Here is a 24,336-nt window from a genome sequence, read left to right as displayed (position 1 = left end):
ATCGCTTCAGCCGAAGAGGTCAAGGCTACAGTGGAAAAAAAAAAAAAAAAAAGAACAGTTGAATGTGGCACTGTCATGTCATTCAACCTGTAATTTGAAGGTAGAGTGGACAGGGTTTGCTGAGAGACTGGATGTGGGATGTGAGAGAAAGAGAAGAATCGGGGCAACTGCAAGGATTCTGGCCTAGTAAGGGAAACAGGAGGAAGGAGCTGCCACCCCCGGGCCAGGCAGGCTAGAGAGGCGAGGATGGCCAAGAGTTCAGTTCTGGACGTGTTGTGTATGGCATGTCCCATAGATGTCCTGGCTCGGGGTCTGGAGTGAACCAAATAGGGAGTCAGGGGAGAGGGCCTGTGTGGGCAGGTGCCTCTGCCTCCTGGGGAGGGCTCTGCCCAGCCGGGACATGCTTATCTCAAGGAAAGGAGCCCAGACTGGATGCCCTTGAGGGTCAAAGCTGCCACCCAGTTCTCACAGCCCCAAGATCCCCTGGTTGTTGCCACAGAGCAGGTGTCTGTGAAACTGAAACACGGGCCCGACGGCTGGAGGCTCCATCCCCCGCTTCCCTGAGTGTTGTCTCGTTGCCATCGAGGTGCTTTGCTGTTCATTCTCCCCACCTTCTCCCCACTATGGGGAGGTGACCGGTTGCTGTCATTACTCCGATTACTCACGGGTGGAGACTGAGGTTCGAGGGCACGAAGGGGCTCACCAACTGTTGCACGGCTCAAAAGTGGCAGAAGTCATCCTGGATCCTCCACGTCTGGGTTGGGTTCTTCCTGTGGCCACTCCCCGCCCGCCTTACAGAGCCATGCCACCGGCCTGCAAGCACACGCAGCGATTCCCACCGTGTCCCCATGCCTGGGCTCCTGTCCTCAACATGCACACTCCCTTGTGAGTCAATGGCCCTATGTGGCATCACAAAGCCTGGGTGCCTGTCCCGGCCATACACTGTGTATGAACTTTGTTGACAAAGTGGGTGTGGTTGCTCTTTTGTACACTGGGCCTAACAGTGCCCCTCCTATAAGCCTGTGGAAGTTGTTCTGAGACAATATCCAGATAACAACTAGGTAAGTGCAGTAATAAAATGCCAGGGAAACATTAGGGGTCTTTATTTCCCTCACCTAACTGGCTGTCAGGGAAAAGCAAGGAAAGGTCAGAGGCTGGGGTGCCCCAGAGAGGCCCTGTGTAGGTGAGGCTCGGGCTGGGCCCAGAGAAATGGGATGTACACTCCAGACCCAGAGACCTGAAGATCTGGGTTCAGGGCAGCTTTGGGACAGGCTATCTGGATGGCAACTAACTGGGGTACCTGACCAGGCCTAGAGGTGTATCCTGTGACCCAGATTCCAGCCCTGGGCCAGCATGTCAGAGACTCAGCAAGAGTAGGTGGGTCCTTGGCTCACACTGTTTGAGCAACCACTGAATACTGAGTAGGACTCTAGAATACAAGATGTACATGGTACACCTTCTGCCCACCTGGGCCTTCAGGGAAATGCCCCCAGGCAGCATGTCTCTGACTACATGCTCCACAGAGCTGCGATAGGTCTGTCCAATGTGCCACTGTATCCACAGAACCCAGCCTGCTGCCTGACTCACCAAGGCCCTCAGCAAGCATCGGTGAGAGTGATGCTCCAGGGAAGGGGATCTCTCTAGGAGGAAGGGTGCTCAAGATGAAGAAGGTGGGTTTTCAGCCAGGCCCACCACCCCTCCCTGGAGTGGTTAGGTTAGGATTTTGACAAGTGGTAAAAAGAGGGACTAGGTTGAGCAAAGGGGTAGGAGCAAGAATCTCAGAGCAGATTTAGGATGAAGTGAGTTGGCTGTGGGGGAAGGGAGCAGTGGGAGGAGATGCCATGAGGGGGTATTGAGGGCCAGGTTGGGTGCTAGGATGTGACTTCATGAGCAGCAGGAGTCATTGCAGGTTTGTGGGCATGAGGCAAGGGGCACAAAGCAGTATTTTGGGAAGAGCCATCTCACAGGTGGGCAGGGGCACTGGAGGGCAGAGGGCTGCCCCAGATGGGATTAAGAAGGGAAGGTGGGCTGGGCGCAGTGGCTCATGCCTATAATCCCAGCAGTTTGGGAGTCTGAGGTAGGCAGATCACAAGGTCAGGAGTTCGAGACCAGCCTGACCAACATGGTTAAACCCTGTCTCACTAAAAATACAAAAATTAGCCAGATGTGGTGATGCATGCCTGTAATCCCAGCTACTCAGCAGGCTGAGGCAGGAGAATCACTTGAACCCGGGAGGCGGAGGTTGCAGTGAGCTGAGATCGTACCACTGAACTCCAGCCTAGGCAACAGAGCGAGATTCCGTTTCCAAAAAAAACAAAGAAGGGAAAGCAGGTTGGGAAAGGAAGCAGGGTGTGCAGATCACTACCCTTCCGTGAGTTGTTTTCTTAAGATGCTAGAATTTGGCCAGGCACAGTGGCTCACCCCTGTAATCCTAGCACTTTGGGAGGCTGAGGCTGGTGGATCACTTGAGGTCAGGAGTTCCAGACCAGCCTGGCCAACATGGTGAAACCCCGTCTCTACTAATAATACAAAATTTAGCTGGTAGCATGCACCTGTGGTCCCAGCTACCTGGAAGGCTGAGGCAGGAGAATTGCTTGAACCCCAGAGGTGGAGGTTGCAGACAGTTGAGATCGTGCCACTGCACTCCAGCCAGGGTGACAGAGTGAGACTCCATCTCAAAAACAAAACAAAACAAAAACAAAAACAAAAAATTAGCCTGGCGTAGTGTGTGTGTCTGTAATTCCAGCTACCCAGGAGGCTGAGGTGGGAGAATCACTTGAACCCTGGAGGCGAGGTTGCAGTGAGCCAAGGTTGCACCATTGCACTCCAGCCTGGGTGACAGAGCGAGACTTGGCCTCAAAAAAAAAACCAAAAAACAAAAATTAACCAGGTGTAGTGGTACATGCCTGTAATCCCAGCTACTCAGGAGGCTGAGGCACAAGAATCACTTGAACATGGGAGGCGGAGGTTGCAGTGAGCCGAGATTGTGCCACTGCACTCCAGCCTGGGCAACAGAGCAAGACTCCATCAAAAAAAAAAAAAAAAGACGGGAGAACTCAGAACTCAAGCATATAGATGATTCAACAGTTCACATAGCCAGATATTTCAAGGCCAGCTGTGGACTTTCAATGCCATAGTAAAATGTTTGAACTTTGCCTTCTAGGCAGTAAGCAGCTATTGAAAGTTTAGAGGGATGTAATAATATTATTCTTTCTTTCATTCATTTATTCAATAAACGTGTGTGTGTGCGTGTGTGTGTGTGTATGTGTGTGTGTGTATATATATATATATATATATATTTTTTTTTTTTTTTTTTTTTTTTTTTAAAGAGTCCAGATCTTGCTCTGTTGCTCAGGCTGGAGTGCAGTGGCATAATCATGGCTCACTGCAGCCTCAAACTCCTGGGCTCAAGAGATCCTCCCACCTCAGCCTCCACGTAACTGGGACTACAGGTGCCTGTCACCAGACCAGGCTAATTTTTTAAATTTTTGTAGAGACGGGGTCTTGCTATGTTGCCCAGGCTGGTCTCAAACTCCTGGCCTCAAGTGATGCTCCTGCTTTGGCCTCTCAGAGCACTGGGCAATGTACCTGGTCTAGGACACATAGATAAATAAAATAAAGGTTCTTCCCTTCAAAGAGCTTACATGTCAGCAAATAAAGGAAAAGATGAGAGAAAATATAATAAATTAGTAAATTATATATCACGTAAAAGGTGATAGGTGCTATAGAGAAAAGAAAAAGCAGAGAAGGTGGGAGAATTGGGAATACAGGGGTGGGACACAGGTGGCAGTATTAAACAGGATGGTCAGGGTAGGCTTCGTTGAGAAAGAAAGACTTAAGGATGTCTGGGGGAGGAGTATTCCAGGGAGAGAGAAAAGCAAGCACAAAGGCCCTGAGACAGGAGCAGCAAGTGCATTCAGAAACGGCAAGGAGGCCAGTGGCTGGAGTGAAGCAGGAAAGGCAGGGAGAGGGTCATGGGCTGGGGGAAGGGACATTGTGCAGGTCCTTGCAGGCTATTGTAGGATGTATGGAGTGAAGATGTCAAGTCAGCAGTTAGATATGGAGCTGGAGATTTGGGGAGCAATGAACTGGAGAGATAGACTTGAAAGTCATTGGCATATAGATGGTACATCATATGAGACTGCATGGGATTGCCGAGAGGGTGAGTGCAGATAAGAAGGAGGCAGAGGCCGGGCGCGGTGGCTCAAGCCTGCAATGGCGGCAGATCAGGAGGCCGAGTCAAAAAAAAAAAAAAAAAGAAGGAGGCAGAGAAGAGGAAAGGACTGAGCTCCGGGACCCTCTCACATCAGGCAGGGGAATCAGCAAAGAGACTGTGATGGCATGGCCAGAAAGGGAGGGGAAGACCACACAGGATCTGGGCCCCCAGGGAATCTGAAGGGAAGAGACCAGAAGTCCATGGCAATTATTCATGAAGAGGTGAGGATCTGGCCAAGGGGCCAGGTGGGAGGAACCAGGTAAGAGATATTATCATCCCGATATTACCCTTAAAGAAACCAAGGCCCAGAGAGGGGAGAGGTTAAGTACCTTGGCCAAGATCACATAGCTTAAGTGTGACTTCTTTTTTTTTTTTTTTGAGTCGGAATCTCCCTCTGTCACCAGGCTGGAGTGCAGTGACATGATCTCGGCTCACTGCAACCTCTGCCTCCTTGGTCCAAACGATTCTCCTGCCTCAGCCTCCCGAGTAGCTGGGATTACAGGTGCCTGCCACCACGCCCAGCTAATTCTTATGTTTTTAGTAGAGACAGGGTTTTACCATGTTGGCCAGGCTGGTCTCAAACTCCTGACCTCGTGATCTGCCCGCCTCAGCCTCCCAAAGTGCTGGGATTACAGGTGTGAGCCACTGCGCCTAGCCAAGTGTAAGTTCTTTTAAGCTATGTGGCCTTGGCCAAGGTGCTTAACCTTTCCCTGCCAAGTCTCAAACACCTCTTTGTCCAGCTACTATGCTTCCATCAAGAATCAAGAGGACCTAGGTCCCCACAGGTGTCAGTGTAGCTGGGAGAATGGTGATGCCCTTGGCAGAGGCAGGCAAGGCCAAAGGAAGGGCTGGTCCTGGCAGGGAGTGAAGGATCTTAGTTTGAGAGGTATTGAATATGAGGTGGCTTCAGACAGATGGTGACGCCATCTGAGAGGCAGCAGGAAGTAGGGGCCGAGGCTCAGGAGGTGATTTGAGCTGTTGATCTGGAATTGTGACTCCTCAGGACAGTCTGTGAACAATGATGAGAGAGAGCACCGAGGACCAAGGTCAGAACTTGGGGGCTCGGGCCCATGTCCGCAGGGTGAACTAGAAGGAAGATAAGGAGACAGCAAGGAATGCTTGCCAACAAACCAGGAGACCAGGAAAGAGTAGTTTCCAAGAGATGGGGGAAGCCCACACTGCTGCAGGGAGGTCCTGCATAAAGTCTGAAACGGGTCTATTTAATTCGCCCTTGAAGGCTGGGCACAGTGTCGCACACCTGTAATCCTAGCACTTTAGGAGGCGAAGGCGGGTGGATCACCTGAGGTCAAGAGTTTGAGAACCAGCCTGGCCAACATGGCAAAACTCCGTCTCTACTAAAAATACAAAAATTGGCTGGGCATGGTGGCGGGAGCCTGTAATCCCAGCTACTTGGTAGGCTGAGGCAGGAGAATCACCTGAACCCCGGAGGCGGAGGTTGCAGTGAAGTGAGATCACACCACTGCACTCCAGCCTGGTAGACAGAGCAAGACTCTGCCTAAAAGAAAAAAAAATTGTAGTTGGAGGGAGTTCTGGTTCTATAGGGTGGATTGAACACAAGATTTTATCTCCAGTCCTTCCTGATTTTCCCTCAAAATGACAGTAAGGAATTAAAAATGTAAACCTACAAGGACAAAGAAAAGAGGAAACAACAGGAGACAAGATATTAACACCTTTTTGGAAAGTGAGAAACAGGTCAAGGAGTGATCACTGACACAGCAGAGAACAACTGAAACCAAAGGCCATTTGGAGTCTGTAAAAGCTCGGGGATTGGAGGGCTGAAGGCGGCAAGGGGAAGAGCAGGGCTGAAAGCAGGGGCTGCTAGGAGAATGTGTAAGGAGAGATGAAACACCCAAGTTACTTACCCATCCCCGCTTAAAGCCAGGCAAATTCCAGCCACCTCATAGAGGACCAGCAGTTTATTCTGTGGAATGAAGTAAAAGTCTGCATACTGAAGGATAGAACCCTCAGCCCTCATTCCTAAATTGGTCCTGGAGAAAACACCTCCAGATTCTTCCAGTTGTTGGGGGAGTCTTCCCTAAAGGACCAGGTTCCTACTTGATCACTCTGCAGTGAAGCCCCATAGCCAATAAGCTTGGTCCTCGGTTCTCTGTCTTCAATAGCGCTTTCTTGGTCCTTGGTTCTTGGTACTCTCACTCATCATTGTTCACAGATCGTCCTGAGGAGTCACAGATCCAGTCCCAAATCCACCTGCCCCCAACAAACAGAGCAGCCAACTCTTTAGTGTCTTACTCCAAAGTATTGAGACAGCCAAGCTGCAAGTCACCACAGGCCGGGCGTGGTGACTCACGCCTGTAATCCCAGCACTTTGGGAGGCCAAGGCAGGCAGATCACTTGAGGTCAGGAGTTCGAGACCAGCCTGGCCAACATGGCAAAACCCCATCTTTACTAAAAATACAAAAATTAGCTGGGCATCGTGACACATGCCTGTAATCCCAGCTACTCGGGAGGCTGAGGCAGGAGAACTGCTTGAACCTTGGAGGCAGAGGCTGCAGTGAGCTAAGATTGCACCACCGCACCCCAGCCTGGGCAACAGAGTGAGACTCCATCTCAAAAAAAGAAAAAAAAAGGTCACCACACATTTGAGGAAAATTTCTGTTAAAATAAAAACTTTAGACAAATTAAATTTAGCAGAGTTTATTTGAGCAAAGAGCAATTCATGATTCAGCCAGCATCCTGAATCAGTAGAGGTTCATAGAGTTTTACCACCCAGCAATATGGGCAGGTGGTATTAGTAGACAGAAAAAGGAATTGATGTATAGAAACAGCATGATTGGTTACAGATCATAATTTGCCTTATCTGGGCTTGGTGCAATGAGGGTTTGCCTTATGTGGACATGTTCTGATCAGCTGGCAGCTTGTGATTGGCTGAAAATTCTGCTATATTTGACTGCGGCTTGGTTGCTTATTGTAAGAATATACTCTCAAGTTACGTTGCAGTTTATTTACATATTGAATTAGGCTAAAGTCCACTATGTATGGAGTCAGGTTTATGCCTGGGTGACAGAGTGAGACTTTGTCAAAAAAAGAAAGGAGAGGAGAGGAGAAAGATGAGGGGAAGGGAGGGGAGCGGAGGGGAGGGAAGGAAAGGAGAAAGGAAGGAGGAAGGAAGGGAGGGAAGGGAGGGAGGGAGGGAAGGAAGGAAGGAAGGGAGGAAGGAAGGAAGGAAGGGAGGAAGGAAGGAAGGGAGGAATGAATGAAGGAAGGAAGAATACACAGCACATAAAATAAATTTTTTAATAGGATTACAGGTCACTGTGAACAATAACCACTCATTAAAAGATTTTGGAGGCATACACAAAAAGTTATACTTGTAGAAAAAGCTTAGCTCTTTTAATAGCGAGTTCTCAGTTTTCTTAAGTGATCAAAAACCTAACAAAGACAGCATGAAGCACAGGAAATTATCTGGGTAGAACACAGAATCTTTGTTTTCTAGGCCAATTACCTAAAGAGAAAGAAAACTCTTTTACAATTTCCTATTATGATGAGACCAATAATCTAAGAACACCGTGTTGTTTTAATGGAGAGAACCAAATTCTAGTTTTGCATCACTGTAATTTTGATATTAATACTAGTTCTTATCACCCAGTCTGGAGAGCAATGGTGCAATCTCTGCTCACTGCAACCTCCACCTCCAGGGTTCAAGCGATTCTCCTGTCTCAGCCTCTCAAGTAGCTGGGATTACAGGCACATGCACCACGCCCAGCTTATTTTTTGTATTTTTAGTAGAGATGGGGTTTCACCATGTTGGCCAGGCTGGTCTCAAACTCCTGACCTCAAGTGATCCACTTGCCTCCGCCTCCCAAAGTGCTGGGATTACAGGCGTGAGCCACCGCACCTGGTTGCTAATTTTTATTCTTAAAAAACGTATAATTACCTCCTAATCTTAGCCAGCTTGATCACACATAAAATTTCTTTCACAAGAGTCATCTGCCACAAACCTCCTACAACTCTCATATCCATTCACTTTTTGTCCTATACTTTCCTCTTCTCATTTTCGAAAAATCAGTCATTTCACTTTAGGACAAAAATTATTCTCTTTTTCCCTTATCAGAACAGAACATCCTCACATCTTACAGCTTTTCCTTAGCTTCCTTTGTATATTTCTTCTCCATGTATTTCTTTTTCTTACCTTCCTTGTATATTTTCATATAGAGTTTCCCCCTTATTGTTTCTAGTAATTATAGGTACATATATTAGATGTAGTAGGTACCTATATTATGTAATATACATACATATATTAGAATTCTTAACCCTGGCCAGGTGCAGTGGCTCACGCCTGTAATCCCAGCACTTTGGGAGTCCGAAGTAGGCAGATCACTTGAGGGCAGAAGTTTGAGACCATCCTGGCTAACACGGTGAAACCCCGTCTCTACTGAAAAAAATACAAAAAAACTAGCCAGGCAAGGTGGCGGACGCTTGTAGTCCCAGCTACTCGGGAGGCTGAGGCAGGAGAATGGCGTAAACCCGGGAGGCGGAGCTTGCAGTGAGCTGAGATCCGGCCACTGCACTCCAGCCTGGGCGACAGAGCAAGACTCCGTCTCAAAAAAAAAAAAAGAAAGAAAATCAGCTGGGCGTGGTGGCAGGCACCTGTAATCCCAGTTACTGGGGAGGCTGAGGCAGGAGAATCGCCTGAACCCGGGAGGTGGAGATTGCAGTGAGTTGAGACTGCGCCACTGCACTTCAGCCTGTGTGACAGTGCAAGACTCCGTCTCAAAAAAAAAAAAAAGAATTCTTAACCCTTAGTGACCTTAATTTCCATGGAAATTAGAAAGTAAGCCTTTGTGAATTGTGTGTCACACCAGCAATCTGTAGATTGGTAAATCTATGAACCATAATTTCTAGAAGCATGAGCTTTCTCATAGTACAATTTGTCAGTGAAGAACATGTTTATCAATGGTCCAAAATGTCTTTAGTCTCCCTGTGATAATAAACTGTAAAGGAGGCAAAATATCATTTATATCCCTTTAGGTTTTTTGTTTGTTTGTTTTGCGAGGCCTGAAAACTAAATTGTTGTTTGTACAGATTTCCCTCCTCCTCAACTTTCTATTCTTGATGCTAAGAGTGTTAAAACCGTCTGGTGGCTGAGCACGGTGGCTCACGCCTGTAATCCTAGCACTTTGGGAGGCTGAGGCCGGTGGAACACTTGACCTCAGGATTTCAAGACCAGCCTGGGCAACATGGTGAAACCTCTCTCTACAAAAAATACAAAAATTTGCTGGGTGTGATAGCTTGTGCCTGTAGTCCCAGATACTTGGCGGGGCTGAGGCGGGAGGATTGCTTGAGCCCGGGAGGCAGAGGTTGCCGTGAGCCGAGATCTTGCCACTTGCACTCCAGAGTAGGCGACAGAGACCCTGTTTCAAAAAAGTAATAATAAAACCTTCTGATATAGGAAGGACATCTTTTACCCGGGAATTTTATCTTACTTACATTCATTTAATTCACTTATTTTCAACACTTATGCTTGGATTGCCTATAAAGATTAGATAATAAACAACTTGTCATCATTTTGTTTTTCTTGCTAACAAATTTTATAATAAAAAGACAATATAAGCTTGTTTTACCAGTAAACCTAGATAGGAAATCATGCATCTGTACGATATTTAATCCCAAAAACTATGAAAACATGTCTGTTTTAATCAAACCAACAATATTCTTATTTGCCAAAGATTACCCAAGTCAGGTGAGCTGCAAAAGTATTTGAGGTAGTTCTTAATTTTCTGAGAGAATACTTCATTTATATAAGCACTTATTTTTCTTAAAGCCAACAAAATAGAGCTTTTTTATAATTTAATTTTGAAGCATTAAAAGGAGATAGAAACTATGATACCTATATCATACATACAGACATATATAAATGTAAACAGCAATGGATCTTATAGCTTTCATTTAAATATCTTAGCCATGTTCCGGGTACAATAATATAAAACTCCTGAATTTATTAAAGAATATCTGGATCCAAATTGTTCTTCTGGCCAAGGGAACAAGATTTCTTGCCCAAATGACTAAAGCTTTTGAATAAGATTTGTGAAGGGACTTTTAAGATTTTTTTTCATTTGATTTCTGTAAGGAACCTTATAAAGAGGCAATTTTTTATTCATTTAATCTTTTAGATGCCTCTGTATACCAATTAAAGAATGCATCCCATTGCTTTTGTGGCATTTTTGAACCTTTCTTTTCTAATGCACCTTGCAAGTGAACAGTTTTATGTAGGTCAAAACTTTCCCTCTGTGGCCACTGTAACTCTTAAGTTGTCGTCAGCAAAGTTAACCCATTTTTCCAAAAATACACATGTTCCTCATAATTATTGCTCATAAAGTTAGCCACTGTCCCAGAAAGTGGCATCTCAGACTCCTGGAGTCCCAGACTCCTTAGATTTGGAGGAACTCACTTTCAAAAGGCACCTGTCTGAGGCTTTTAACTGGATCCATTTCAGTAAATTATCAGATTTGATTTGCTCCTGGATCCAGTCCTGTCTAAGAATTGTTCAGATAAACTTGGAGAACTCAAAACACAAATTCCTGAAGCTCAGAATCTGAGATAGAACTCACCCATGACCTCCAATTGCTACAAGAGAACAATTGGCACAATGAGCCCTGTCAGGTACCCTTACTTGATCACTCAATGCTCCTAAGGGTCACCGGATTTCTACTTCAGGTCCCACTTCTGACACCAATCTGTTAAAAGAAAAGCTTTAGGCTAGGTGTGGTGGCTCACGCCTGTAATTCCAGCACTTTGGGAGGCCAAGGTGGGTGGATCACCTGAGGTCAGGAGTTCAAGACCAGCCTGGCCAACATGGTGAAACCCCGTCTCTACTAAGAATACAAAAATTAGCCAGACATGGTGGCGGGGGCACCTGTAGTCCCAGCTACTCAGGAGGCTGAGGCAGGAGAATTGCTTGAAGCCGGGAAGTGGTGGTTGCAGTGAACCGAGGTCTCACCATTGCACCCCAGCCTGGGGGCCAAGAGCGAAACTCCATCTCAAAAAAAAGAAAAAGAAAAAAGAAAAGCTTTAGACAAATTTAGCAGAGTTTATTTGAAAAAATAAGCAAATCATGAATTGAGCAGCATCCTAAACTAGTAAAGACTTGGCTGAGCATTGTGGCTCACACCTGTAATCCCAGCACTTTGGGAGGCTGAGGCAGGCAGATCACCTGAGGTCAGGAGTTCAAGACCAGCCTGGCTAACATGGTGAAACCTCATTTCTACTAAAAATAGAAAATATTAGCTGGGCATGGTGGCACACACCTGTAATCCCAGCTACTCAGGAGGCTGAGGCAGGAGAATGGCTTGAACCCGGGAGGTGGAGGTTGCAGTGAGCCAAGATTACACCATTGCAGTCCCGCTTGGGCAACAAGAGTGAAAGTCCATCTCAAAAAAAAAAAAAAAAAAAAAAAACACCTAAACCAGTAAAGGCTCGAAGAACTCCACCTGACTATGTGGTCAAGTAGTACTTACAGACAGAAAAAAAAGTAACATGTAGAAACAGCCTATTTACAACTTGAAATTTGCCTTATCTGGACAGGTCTAAGCAGTCTGCGATTGGCTGAAAGCTCAGTTGCAGTGATTGGCTGACACTCAGCTACTTGTTACAAGAAATTCTCATGTCAGGTTTGTTTACATATTAAGCTGGGTGTCAGTTCACTATGTATGGAGGCAGCTTTAGGCCAAATTTAATCTAATTTAACACCTCCAGCTTGAAAGACAAAACTAAACCAAATCAACAAAGAAACAGAAAAAAGAAAATTCAATGATTTATGTGCATGCATAACTTTGATAAAAATAAAAATGATAATTCTTTAAATTGGCAACTAGAAAATAGATAACTATATCCTCAGGTAACAGATGTCTCCAGGTGGATGAGATTGTGGGTGGTTTTTCTTGTTGTTGATATTTTCTGTGCATCTCTAAAAAAACATCTAATGCTTTGCAAAGAATATAAGAAACAGATTAGTACATTGGTGGCCTTGGAGGAAACAATCTCAATAAAACATGTGTTTATAAATGAATGTATTCCCCCATCCCTTTCCAAAAATGTTCATAGGTGTAGTTATAGTAAAAAGTAAGAGGCAGTCTTGTCAGAGCCAGTAAAGTAACCCACCATCCTGGTTTGCCCAAGACCAAGCAGTTTCCCAAGACGCTGGACTTTCAATGCTAAAACCAGAGACATCCCATCCATACTGGAAGAGCTGATCACTCTAGTCCGTGTAATTGGCAAAGACTCTCCATATCCCTTGGTTCCTATGAGTCTCAAATCCACCCGGTGAGGTCCAGGTGGGCCAGTGGATGGTCGCCTCAATTTCAGAAGAGAGGCAGTTAAGGCTCAGGGAAGCTCCCTATCCCTGACCCAGAAAAAGCCTTAAGAGAAAGAGGTCTTTTAAACTATGTGCATATATCACTTTGATAAAATTAAAAATTAGTTTTAAAAAAGAGTGAGGGCCGGGCGCGGTGGCTCATGCCTGTAATCCCAGCACTTTGGGAGGCCGAGGCTGGCAGATCATGAGATCAAGAGATCGAGACCATGCCGGCCAACATGGTGAAACCCCGTCTCTACTAAAAATACAAAAAGTAGCTGGGCGTGGTGGTGCGCACCTGTAGTCCCAGCTACTAGGGGGGCTGAGGCAGGAGAATCGCTTGAACCCGGGAGGTGGAAGTTGCAGTGAGCCAAGATGATACTACGACACTCCAGCCTGGGCAACAGAGTGAAACTCTGTCTCAAAAAATAAATAAATAAATAAAGAGTAGGAATCCAGAATGGTAGAAAGAAAATCAGCCTGGGAGGGATGAACTGCAAAGGACCATGAGGTAACATGGGAGCAGTTTTGCGGGTGTATACAACTGTCAAAACTCACTGATTGTACACTTTAAATGGGCACAATTTTTTGTTGCTCTTAAATTATGCCTCAATTAGAGAGAGAGAGAGAGAATATAAGGAAATGGGAGCAGTCATGGCATTCTTGGAGAACTCACACCTGGGACAACAACTTCTCATTTGTGTATTTGGTCTCTCACCTCCTCACCTGTCTTCCACTCCACCCCTATCTCTGGTGGAACGTCTCTCTAGCTAAGCCATCTTCCTCAAGAGAGCCCCGTTCTCTGTGGGGCTGCCACAGCACTAAACTGTTCTCTCTGTCCCCAGGACTCCAACCTGTCTGTGCACACAGACAACCCGGACCTCACTCCCTGCTTCCAGAACTCCCTGCTGGCCTGGGTGCCCTGCATCTACCTGTGGGTCGCCCTGCCCTGCTACCTGCTCTACCTGCGGTACCATGGTCGTGGCTACATCATCCTCTCCCACCTGTCCAGGCTCAAGACGGTCAGTGGCCCAGGGATCTCCTACCGATGGGGCTGGGCCCTGGGGATTCTGTTTATATTTTTTAATTAAATTAAATTAATTAATTAATTAATTTAGAGACAGTCTCACTCTGTCGCCCAGGCTGGAGTGCAGTGGCATGATCTTGGCTCACTGCAACCTCTGCCTTATGGGTTCAAGTGATTCTCCTGCCTCAGCCTCCTGAGTAGCTGGGATTACAGGCATGTGCCACCACGCCCAGCCAATTTTTGTATTTTTAGTAGAGATGGGGTTTTGCCATGTTGGCCAGGCTGGTCTCCAACTCCTGACCTCAGGTGATCCGCCTCCCAAAGTGCTGGGATTGCAGATGTGAGCCACTGTGCCCAGCCAGGATTCTGCTTTTAACGAGGCCCTCTCCCACCTCCTCGGCTGGACTAGGTTACCCAGTCTCACCTGACCTGCTTGGGGCCATGGGAATGTGACAACTGAGAGTATATACAGCCAGCTGACATATTCCTCACTTGGGAAAGTTTAAGCAAGTTCAGCAACACTCTCCCCACCCCAAACAAGCTTCTGGCCAGCTCCATTCCCGGACCTCAGTGCCAGTCCCAGGCAGGTCTAGTGGATTCTGGCGGCTTCAGGTACAAAGACCCCTTCCCAGTGAGGACTGTCCTTACCTCTGGGGATGGGGATTCCAATCTGTGCTCTCTTCACAGGTCCTGGGCGTCCTGCTGTGGTGCGTCTCCTGGGCGGACCTTTTTTACTCCTTCCATGGCCTGGTCCACGGCCGGGCCCCTGCCCCTGTTTTCTTTGTCACCCCCCTGGTGGTGGGGATCACCATGGTCAGTGTGGGGCCCTGGGAAAGTGGATGGGGGAGGTCTCCAGTGGGTTGTGGACTGTGATAAGGAAACTGTGGGCTCTGAAGAGAGGGCTGGACATGTTGGGAGTGGGAAGAAGAAGGGGGAGGCCCCAGAAACTTCTGGTCATGTGGGATGGGGAGAAATGGAGGCAGGTCCAGATGTGTGTGTTCTGCCCGGGCCTCCCTGCCCTCCCTGCACAGCTGCTGGCCACCCTGCTGATACAGTATGAGCGGCTGCAGGGCGTACAGTCTTCAGGGGTCCTCATTATCTTCTGGTTCCTGTGTGTGGTCTGCGCCATCGTCCCCTTCCGCTCCAAGATCCTTTCAGCCAAGGCAGAGGTAAGGTCGGGGGAGAGGGGAACCTGCCAGGTTTAGCCCTGATAGGAGGGTGACCTCAGCGTTCAAAGTCACTGCTGGATCCCAGGTCCCTCCCGGAGGCTTCAAGTAAAAACACAATTGTGTTGTTGTCCACTTGCCGCATTTCTACCTGGAAGCAGGCTGAGGAGGGGCACCAGTGTAACACAGGAATGAGCAAAGACGCCACCACTGTTGGACCGTCATGTGAGGGTAGGGGGCTGTTCCACAGCACCCACCCAGCAAGTGCAATGTCTGACGTGGGTGTCAGTCAGCGTCCCTGTAATGAACACATGCATGCAGACACGTGTGAAGAGTTCTGGCTTACCTAGAGGTCCCATTAGCACGTTCCCTTCCTTTCTTCCCGCCTCCCTCAGTTCCTGGCCTTCCTCTTGATCTTCAGTGGCCGCGATGTTGGGCTGGTGGGATGGAACACTGCGGGCCAACCTAGTGCCTCCCATTTCTCCATCTCAGCGGGAAGCAGGCAAGGAGAGTAGCTAAGAACATGGGCCCTGAACAACCCAATTGCTCCCCGTGTGGACTCGGGCAGGTCGCTGAAACCTTTGGAGCCTCATTTCCTTAATTGCAGAAAGGGCACTGTGGGCTGTCCTGCCTGTAGGCTGGTGTCCCAGTTAGACAAGTTCCTGTAGTTAAGGTGCGGGCACCACACCTGGCACAGGTGACGCACCTGGTCCTCGCTGAACCAGAGCCCCCTTGTGATCCTTCCCCATCTCTCAGAGTCCTCTGAGTGGGGACCTCTGAGTGGGGACCCCCAGGTACTGCCTTCTGCCCCCGAGGAGCCTGATGCCCCAGGGGATCCTGCAGGGCAGGGGCTGCAGGCCCAGGCTTTTCCAGTGCTTCTGACGCCCTCCACTCTCCCACCCAGGGCGAGATCTCAGACCCCTTCCGCTTCACCACCTTCTACATCTACTTTGCCCTGGTACTGTGTGCCCTCATCTTGGCCTGCTTCAGGGAGAAACCTCCACTTTTCTCCGCAAAGAATGTCGACCCTGTGAGTTTGCCATGGAGGATGCGGGGGCTCCATAGCTCATTCTTCAGCCCAGCTCTGACCAGCAGCCCCAAACCCCTCTAGCTCCTTTAAAAGTGGGAGAGAGGTCATCTCCACAATCTGTAAACTGGGTCTTGGAGCAGGAAGGAACAAGGGTCCCCTCCATTTCCCTACTCTGCTTTGAGAGGGTGGTGGGCAGCACTCCTGATTCCCCCATCCTATTGTCTCGCCTTCTAGAATCCCTACCCTGAGACCAGTGCTGGCTTTCTCTCCCGCCTGTTTTTCTGGTGGTTCACAAAGTGAGTTGGCTCTTCCACCAGCCCGGGCCAGAGGGAGGGGAGGGATAGAAGGTGAGATGGAGGAAGGGGAGGCAGGCCAGCAGTTTAGGGACCTGGCTGGCCACCTACCCCACTCCCCACTGCAGTGGGCACGGGTCAGATGAGGGTGGGGAAGTGGTCCGGGAGGGCGGCCGAATGCAGAGGCCTGGCCTGGCCCAGCGCCACCCCCAGGCTACAGGCCAGCTCTGCATCTGGCAGGCTGTGGGGACAGGCCCAGGAGGCTAGAAGAAGACTATCATTAGTTCTGAGCTCTTCTGTTTGTGATAAACTTGCAGCCTGTCATCTCCTTGGCTGCCCCTCAGAGCGGCTTGAGCAGGATAATTGTGTCTGTGACCTGGGTGACTGCTCATTAACCCCACAGCACTGAGGAAGCACCCGAGGCTGGGGCCGAATCTCCCAGGCCTTGTCCTCACCCAGGGCCCCAGCCAGAGTGGATTCCATCACCAGGGCCTGAGGCGGAGAAGAGATGGGGCAGCTGGGGAGGAGGAGGAGAAGGTGGTAGTGGTAGGAACTTGGGAGGGAGAGCAAGTGACCTCCAGCCTGTTCACTGAGGAAATGAAGGAGACACCTTTCATGGTCACAGTGCCCCAGGGAGACCCTCCTTTCTGGAGACCCTGGGGCCCTGGAGACACCGGCCCTTGGCTCCAGGCTGCTAAACCCTGACCCTCTGCGGGGCTGCCTGCGGGCTTCACCTCTCCGCAGGATGGCCATCTATGGCTACCGGCATCCCCTGGAGGAGAAGGACCTCTGGTCCCTGAAGGAGGAGGACAGATCCCAGATGGTGGTGCAGCAGCTGCTGGAGGCATGGAGGAAGCAGGAAAAGCAGGCAGCAGAGTGAGGCCCTCCCCTGCCCGCAGCCCCACCACCCAGCCCCTTCGCTTACCCCAGGTCTCCTGCAGATGGCGCTGGTAGACCTGGGAGGGTGGCATTCCTGGGGTGGGGAGCGGAGCAGGACCAGGTGATTTCTTGACAGCCTCAGGACCATTCTATGGGAAGCTTAGGCCTGGAAGGGGCTAGTTCTCCCAGCTCTGGGGGCGGGGGGCAGGAGAAGGGCTGGCACTTTGGAGCACCCACTCCATCCCAGGTCCCATCCTAAGCATATAAATGAACTCAATTTTTCAACAGCCCTAAAGGGTAGGTTCTAGTGTCCCTGTGTTACAGATGGGGACAATGGGGCTGGGTGTGATGGCCCACACCTGTAATCCCAACACTTTGGGATGCCAAGGCAGGAGGATTGCTTGAGTCCAAGAGTTCAAGATGAGCCTGGGCAATATAGTGAGACTTTGTCTCTACAAAAAGTAAACGAAATGAGCCAGGCATGGTGGCGTGCACCTGTAGTCCCAGCGACTTGAGAGGCTGAGGTGGGAGGATCATTTGAGCCCAAGAGGTCAAGGCTGCAGTGAGCTGAGATTGTGCCACTGTACTCCAGTCTGGGCAATAGAGTGAGACCTTATCTCAACAACAACAGAAACAGATGGAGACACCGAAGCACAGAAATGTAACAGAGGACCTCCCAGGGTCCCCAAGTTGGTGGTGACAGAGCTGGAATCCACATGGAGCTGGCTGGCCTCAGAGGTCCTCCTCATATCACTGCACTACCCTGCCTGACTGAAAGGGCTGATTCCAGGGTCAGGAGCCAGCACACCCCTGCCAATTCTGCCTCCTCCTGTCCGGAGGCAGGGGCTGAATGAGATGATCTCCCCCTGAGGGGTCTTCCCACTGGCAGCCTCCTATCAAGGACCACAAACCTGTCTCTGGCCAACTGCCTCGTCACGGGAGCTGGGGCTCAGCATCATCCTTCCCCACCCAATTCTGACCCCAGGATTGAACCCTCCCTCCTCCCATCCACAATCCAGGCCTAGGAGTTCAATGTTTGCTCAGCCTGGAGCTTCCGGTTGTCACCAGCTGTTGGAGGAAACTGGGCCTGGGTGTGGTTAGCAGTATCCTGGCTTCCATAGCTTGGAGCCTCCAGGAAGACCTATGGGCCCCCAGTCTGCCTGCTGCACCCCCTCTCAGTCCCTCCATGCCACTCCACCCACTTCCTGTTCAGCTGCCCCGTGGCTGTGCCACCAGCCATCCTCGATCTTATCTCCCCTTCCCTTTTGGCATTCTCCCTGGAGCCAGCACTGGGGAGGCAAGGAGAGGCCAGACGCAGGAGGATAGCTGGGTTTTAGAGCCCTTGTGGTAGCAGTCTGGCCACCCCTTCAGATGCCCTCTGGCAGCTGAGGACAGAGTCACTTGTGCAATTCTTATGCTGTCTATCCCCCTCCCAGCTCTGAGAGCCAAGAAAACAGCTCCCTCCTCCTCCTCACTCCTAGCCAACCCAGCCTAGCCCTTGGCTTCCTGGAGACCCTGTCCCCATTCCTAACCCATTGCTTCTTCCTCCCCGGACCAGACACAAGGCTGCAGCGGCACCTGGGAAAAATGCCTCCAGCGAGGACGAGGTGCTGCTGGGTGCCCGGCCCAGGCCCCGGAAGCCCTCTTTCCTGCGGGCCCTGCTGGCCACCTTCGGCTCCAGCTTCCTCATCAGCGCCTGCTTCAAGCTGATCCAGGACCTGCTGTCCTTCATTAATCCGCAGCTGCTCAGGTCTGTCCACCCTCCGGCTCGCTACAGCCCTACCCTGGGCAGCAGGGCTGGCTGGCTGGCCCAGAGGAAGGAACAACGTACAGTGAAAAGAAGCCCAGACCAGGAACCAGGGAGGCTAGTTCCACTTTCCATATGACCCTTGGCAAGAGGCATTACCTGACTTGTTTCCTCACTCACATTCAACTTAGAATTGCTGTGCATATCCTATGTGCCAGACACCCTGGTGCATACGTTAACAAGCATTGGGTCTTTAAACCTTCCCAACAATCCTATGTGGAATTGCCCCATTCCCATGTCACAAATGAGAAAGCAGGAACTCAGAGAGGTGAACTGACTTGGCCAAGGGCACACAGCAAAGAAGGAATCGGGTCTGAGTCTAGGACTCTGAGCTCCGACTGCGGTGCTCTGTCCTCACCATTAGGCTCTAACATCTGTCTTGGCAGTGGCTTGGACTAGAATGAGCTCTCAAATGAGAGGGTGGGAAGGAGAGCTGCCGGGAGCTGAGTCCCCACCTCCTTGCCCCTCCGTGCATGCATTAATTTGTTCGGCAAACACTTATTGAACCTCCAGGGTACCAGAATGGTGCTCGATGCTAGGGATCTGAGGTCAATAAGACAGGGTCCTGAGGTCTTATGGGAGAAACCAGCATGTAAATCAATTAGAATTCAGTGGGGGGCGGAAGTGTTCTCAGGTGTCTGGAAAACCCCCGGAGGGGCAAAGAAGCCAGCCTGGGATGGAGCAGGGAGCGCCCACTGGCTCGGGGATCAAAAAAATTTGGAGAGACAAGTAGGTGAAGAAATGGGAGAAAGTTCAGCCTCAGCTTAGTCACAAAGCCGTGAAACAGCATGACTCAGGTGTTTCTGAGTGGCAGAGGAAATGGCAACGAGAGAGAGGGGCAGGAAAACAGAGAGAGGGAGAGCTAAGGATATCCTTGGAAGATCTGAGCCAGGGAGGGGCATCTGGCTTCAAGGATCTCCTGCCAGGAGTGTGGGGGATGTAGGGCAGGGTGGCTGGATGGAAGCGGGCCAACCCGGTCAGATGGAGTCCAGGCCAGGAATGAGACAAGCATTCAGGAGCTATTCGGGAGATGGGCGTGTGTGCCAGAGAGACAGAGGAGTGCCAGGCAACCTGGGTGCTGGCCTGGGTAACTGGAGGATGATGGATCTTCTGCTGAGATGATGGGCTCAGTGAGAGGAGGAAGCTGGGCATGGGGCAAGGTGGTGGATGGAGTCTGGTCACGTTGGGCCAGCTAGCTGGAAGTCCAACTCTTGAGTCCAAGAGTTTGAGACCAGCCTGAGCAACTCTGTCTTTACAAAAAAAAAAAAAGTGAAAATATTAGCCAGGCCTGGTGGCACATGCCTAGAGTCAGTCCTAGCTACTCAAGAGGCTGAGGTGGGAAGACTGCTTGAGCCTGAGAGGTTGAGGCTGCCATGAGCTGTGATGGCGCCACTGCACTCGAGTCTAGGTGACAGAGAGAGACCCTGTCTCAAAAAAAAAAGAAAGAAAGAAAGAAAGAGAGACACCAGTCACTGGGCACTGGTCTGGGGCCACTGGGGCCCACCCTACTCCAATATGACCTCCTCACCAAATGAGGCCACCTTCACAGATACCAGGGGTTGGGAGCTGAACATGCCTTTTTGGAAGACACAACTCAAGCTATCACAGAAGGGGAGGCCTGGCTATGGTTATGGCTGGAGGGCTCCATGGGGTCGACAGGAGAGTGTCCCAACGATGAAGAGACTCGGTCATGTCAACAGGTGAAAGTGTAGAGCTTCCAGCAGAGGTGGCCAGGATGAAGCTCAGAGGCAGAGGGGGCAACAGCGCAGCAAGTTCCTGAGGAGGCAGAGGAAGGCCAGGGCTCGAGGGCAGGGACATCCTCCAACAGCCTGAGCACCAGAAAAAGGAGGACAAGCCACTAGAGGGCAGTTCGTGGGTGGCAAGGAGTTTGTGAGTGGCAGGGAGTCCTCAATGGATGGCTAAGCAAGAAGGCAGGTAGCTGCTGAGAGAGGTGGGAGGCTGGGACAGGCCTGAAGGGAAGAGAAGAGAGGTGAAGAAGGCCCCAAGATCGGGGGCGGATTAGGGACCCAGAGAAGGTCCCTAGGCAGTGCTGGGAGCCACTGAGGTTGGAAAGGTGGATTTGTGCAGTGAGAGTCTTTGTGGTCATATGGCAGAATCTAGAGCCCCCAGCAGCCTAGGAGAAGGAGCAGGGAAGTCCAATCAATGGAAACGTGGCATTTCTTCCCGCCATATGTCAGGAGGTAAGAAGGCAGGCAGGTGAGGCTGGTAGTGAGAGCATGATAGATAGGGTGTGCAGCAGGGTCCGTGGTGGATAGAGAAGGAGGCGAAGGCAGAGTGGAGCTAGGTCGTCATGGTCTTGAGGCAGTACTGGGTTGGCCCTCCCTGGCCCAAGGGGTTGGAGGGGGTGGAGGTTTCAGAGGCCGGGGGTGCAGTGGAGACTGTGGGTAAGAGCAAAGGGCAGCAAAGGAGGGAGCAGCCATGGGGGGAGCACTGCCCACCTCACCCCACTCTCCTCCCCACAGCGTCCTGATCAGGTTTATCTCCAACCCCATGGCCCCCTCCTGGTGGGGCTTCCTGGTGGCTGGGCTGATGTTCCTGTGCTCCGTGATGCAGTCGCTGATCTTACAACAGTATTACCAGTGCATCTTCGTGACTGGGCTGAAGTTTCGTACTGGGATCATAGGTGTCATCTATAGGAAGGTCAGCTGGAGCAGGACCCAGGGGAGAGGCTGGCCCTGGGCAGCTTGCAAGATGCTCGCAGCCAAGTCCACCCATCTACTGTCTACCTGCAGGCTCTGGTTATCACCAATTCAGTCAAACGTGCGTCCACCGTGGGGGAAATTGTCAACCTCATGTCAGTGGATGCCCAGCGCTTCATGGACCTTGCCCCCTTCCTCAACCTGCTGTGGTCAGCACCCCTGCAGATCATCCTGGCGATCTACTTCCTCTGGCAGGTAACTCTCCAACCCTGACCTCTGCCCCCTTCCTCTGACCTTGCTGCAGAAGTGGCAAGAGAGGATTATTGTGGAACTGGGCGCATGGCACATGCTTGTAGGCCCAGCTACTCAGACGGCTGAGGCAGGAGGATCACTTGAGCCCAAGAGTTCTGGCTGCAGTGTGCCACGATTGTGCCTGCGAATAGCCACCGCACTCCAGCCTGGGCAACATAGCAAGACCTCCTTGTATCTAAAAAGAAAGAAAAAAAAACAAAAGAAAAAGAAAAAGAAAGAGGGTTATTCTGGGTTAGCAGAGGGGGTATAGAATTGACACAAGAGCTGGCCAGGCACAGTGGCTCATGCCTGTAATCCCAGCATTTTGGGAGGCCAAGACAGGTGGATCACAAGGTCAGGAGTTCAAGACCATCCTGGCCAGGATGGTGAAACCCCGTCTCTACTAAAAATACAAAAATTAGCCAGATGCGGTGGTGGGTGCCTGTAGTCACAGCTACTCAGGAGGCTGAGGCAGGAGAATCGCTTGAACCCGGGAGGCAGAGGTTGCAGTGAGCTGAGATCGTGCCACTGCACTCTAGCCTGGGTGACAGAGCAAGACACTGTCTCAACAAAAAAAAAAAAAAAAAAAAAAAGAATTGACACAAGAGCTTCCCTAGGCATTGGTGGGGATGGAGGAATAGGACTTCGAGGATGCTGATGTCTGCAACAGAATCTTCCCAGCATCTGTTGCTATCCTTCCCGCAGAAGCCGGGGAGGAAAGAAAGACTTGGAGGGAGGTGGGTGTGACTCTGGCTGTCATCATCTATATTTGCCTTCTGTGTGTCTGGACACCCTTCTATGTCTGCTGTCTGTCCCTGTCGTCGTTCTCTAATGGCTAGCTGCTTCTACAAATGTTGTGGTCATTCTGAATTTCTGTTTGGCCACCCGCCATCTTTTGCTTCCTGCCCATCTACACATTTCAAGTCAACAGGCCTCTGTTTGTCTGTTGGGTTCTCTCTGTAGACTTTGGTAATCTGTCCCTATGTGTCATCTATCCACCGGTGTCTCCTCAGAACCTAGGTCCCTCTGTCCTGGCTGGAGTCGCTCTCATGGTCTTACTGATTCCACTCAACGGAGCTGTGGCTGTGAAGATGCGTGCCTTCCAGGTAGGTGCTGTCCAGGGTGCATCCTCCTGCCTGGAGCACCTGGCTGGCTGCCTGGGGGAAGGTGTCCACTAACCTTGGGGCCTCCCAGCTACCTTGCTTCCTGAGTATGGATGGCTACTAGCCACTTGCAGAAACCATAGCTTGCTCTTCCCTCACAACTCTCAGAGGGTTTTACTGACATTCTCATTTTGTAGCAGAAGAACCAATGCTTAGAGAAATAATGGCAGTCCAGAATCAGGCAGGGCTGGGACTTGAACCCGAGTATCCTGGTCTGATGAGGAGTTTTCTCACTGCACTGTGCTAATCATGAATAGCCAGTCACTCAGTCTACTATTTGCAAACATTTATTAAAGTGTATTTTGTCTTTTTTTTGACACAGAGTCTCGCTTGGTCACCCAGGCTGGAATGCAGTGGCATGATCTCGGCTCACTGCAACCTCTGCCTCCCGGGTTCAAGTGATCCTCCCGCCTCAGCCTCCCTAGTAGCTGGGACTACAGGCACATGCCACCCGGCTTACTTTTTTTTTTTTTTTTTAAGTAGAGATGGGGTTTCATCACGTTGGCCAGGCTGGTCTCAAACTCCTGACCTCAGGTGATCCGTTAATCTTAACCTCCCAAAGTGCTGGGATTATAGGTATGAACCATCATACCTGGCCTATTGAAGTCTAGTAGCTTCCCACTGCCCATAGGAAAAATGACAAACTCCCTAAGAATACCCAGCAGGCTTCTGCTTACCTTGCAAGTCCTCACCCCCTGGGGAATGGCCAAGTTCCAGCCAGTCTGGCCTTGTTTCTTTTCTCCACAGCACCAAGCTCAGGGTACCTCTGGGGCCACCACATACACTGTTCCCTCTGCCTGGAATGCTTGTCATCCCCCTCCTTGCCTGTCTAACTCCTTTCCTTCCCTTCCCTTTCGTCATTAAAGTCACTTCCTCGGCTGGGCACGGTGACTCATGCCTGTAATCCCAGAGCTTTGGGAGGCCAAGGCAGGTGGATCATCTGAGATTGGGAGATTGAGACCAGCCAGACCAACATGGAGAAATCCTGTCTCTACTAAAAATACAAAATTAGCCAGGTGTGGTGGCACATGCCTGTAATCCCAGCTACTCTGGAGTCTGAGGCAGGAGAATCCCTCGAACCCAGGAGGCGGAGGTTGTAGTGAGCCTAGATCGTGCCATTGCACTCCAGCCTGGGCAACGAGAGCGAAACTCCATCTCAAAAAACAAAAGTAACTTCCTCCAGAGGCCCACCCTGACTGCCCAGTCTCAGTCTAAGTTAGTTTCCCTGCCACCACCTCATTACTTTCTTACAGGATCCTGTGATTTCCCATCAGAACACACATAATGCTTAATAATTAAGCATTTATTCAGACCATTGTTTGCTTATTGTATGCCTCCCCCATCAGACCATCAGCTGTATGATGGTAGGGGCCTTGTCTGAATTCACTGTGACAAATTCCACATGTAGCCCATGGCCTGGCACATAGTAGGCACTCCATAAATGGGGGTTGAGTGAATACATTAATCTGGTG

The 24,336-nt window shown here is 50.2% G+C and overlaps 1 protein-coding gene across 3 annotated transcripts in view; it reads left to right on the top strand.

Annotated features, from left to right (window-relative positions):
• Nucleotides 1-24,336, top strand: part of ABCC3 (ATP binding cassette subfamily C member 3) — a 56,922-nt gene that overhangs the window by 7,821 nt on the left and 24,765 nt on the right. Inside the window, exons 2-11 of one of the 3 annotated variants that reach the window (XM_023204494.3) lie at nt 13,394-13,570; nt 14,263-14,388; nt 14,607-14,744; nt 15,646-15,771; nt 16,006-16,067; nt 16,809-16,940; nt 18,502-18,693; nt 21,234-21,411; nt 21,504-21,665; nt 22,715-22,807. In XM_023204494.3, coding sequence (XP_023060262.2) covers nt 13,394-13,570; nt 14,263-14,388; nt 14,607-14,744; nt 15,646-15,771; nt 16,006-16,067; nt 16,809-16,940; nt 18,502-18,693; nt 21,234-21,411; nt 21,504-21,665; nt 22,715-22,807 — 1,386 coding nt within the window. Of the gene's footprint in view, nt 1-13,393; nt 13,571-14,262; nt 14,745-15,136; nt 15,772-16,005; nt 16,068-16,808; nt 16,941-18,501; nt 18,694-21,233; nt 21,412-21,503; nt 21,666-22,714; nt 22,808-24,336 lie in introns of those variants that run through there. The other 2 variants (XM_023204493.2, XM_023204496.3) reach the window with 2 other exon arrangements.

Source organism: Piliocolobus tephrosceles, chromosome 16 (genome assembly GCF_002776525.5).
Source record: "Piliocolobus tephrosceles isolate RC106 chromosome 16, ASM277652v3, whole genome shotgun sequence".
Taxonomy (NCBI): Eukaryota; Metazoa; Chordata; class Mammalia; order Primates; family Cercopithecidae; genus Piliocolobus; species Piliocolobus tephrosceles.
Note: the sequence above shows the minus strand (reverse complement) of the source record. Positions and strands in the feature narration are given on the sequence as shown.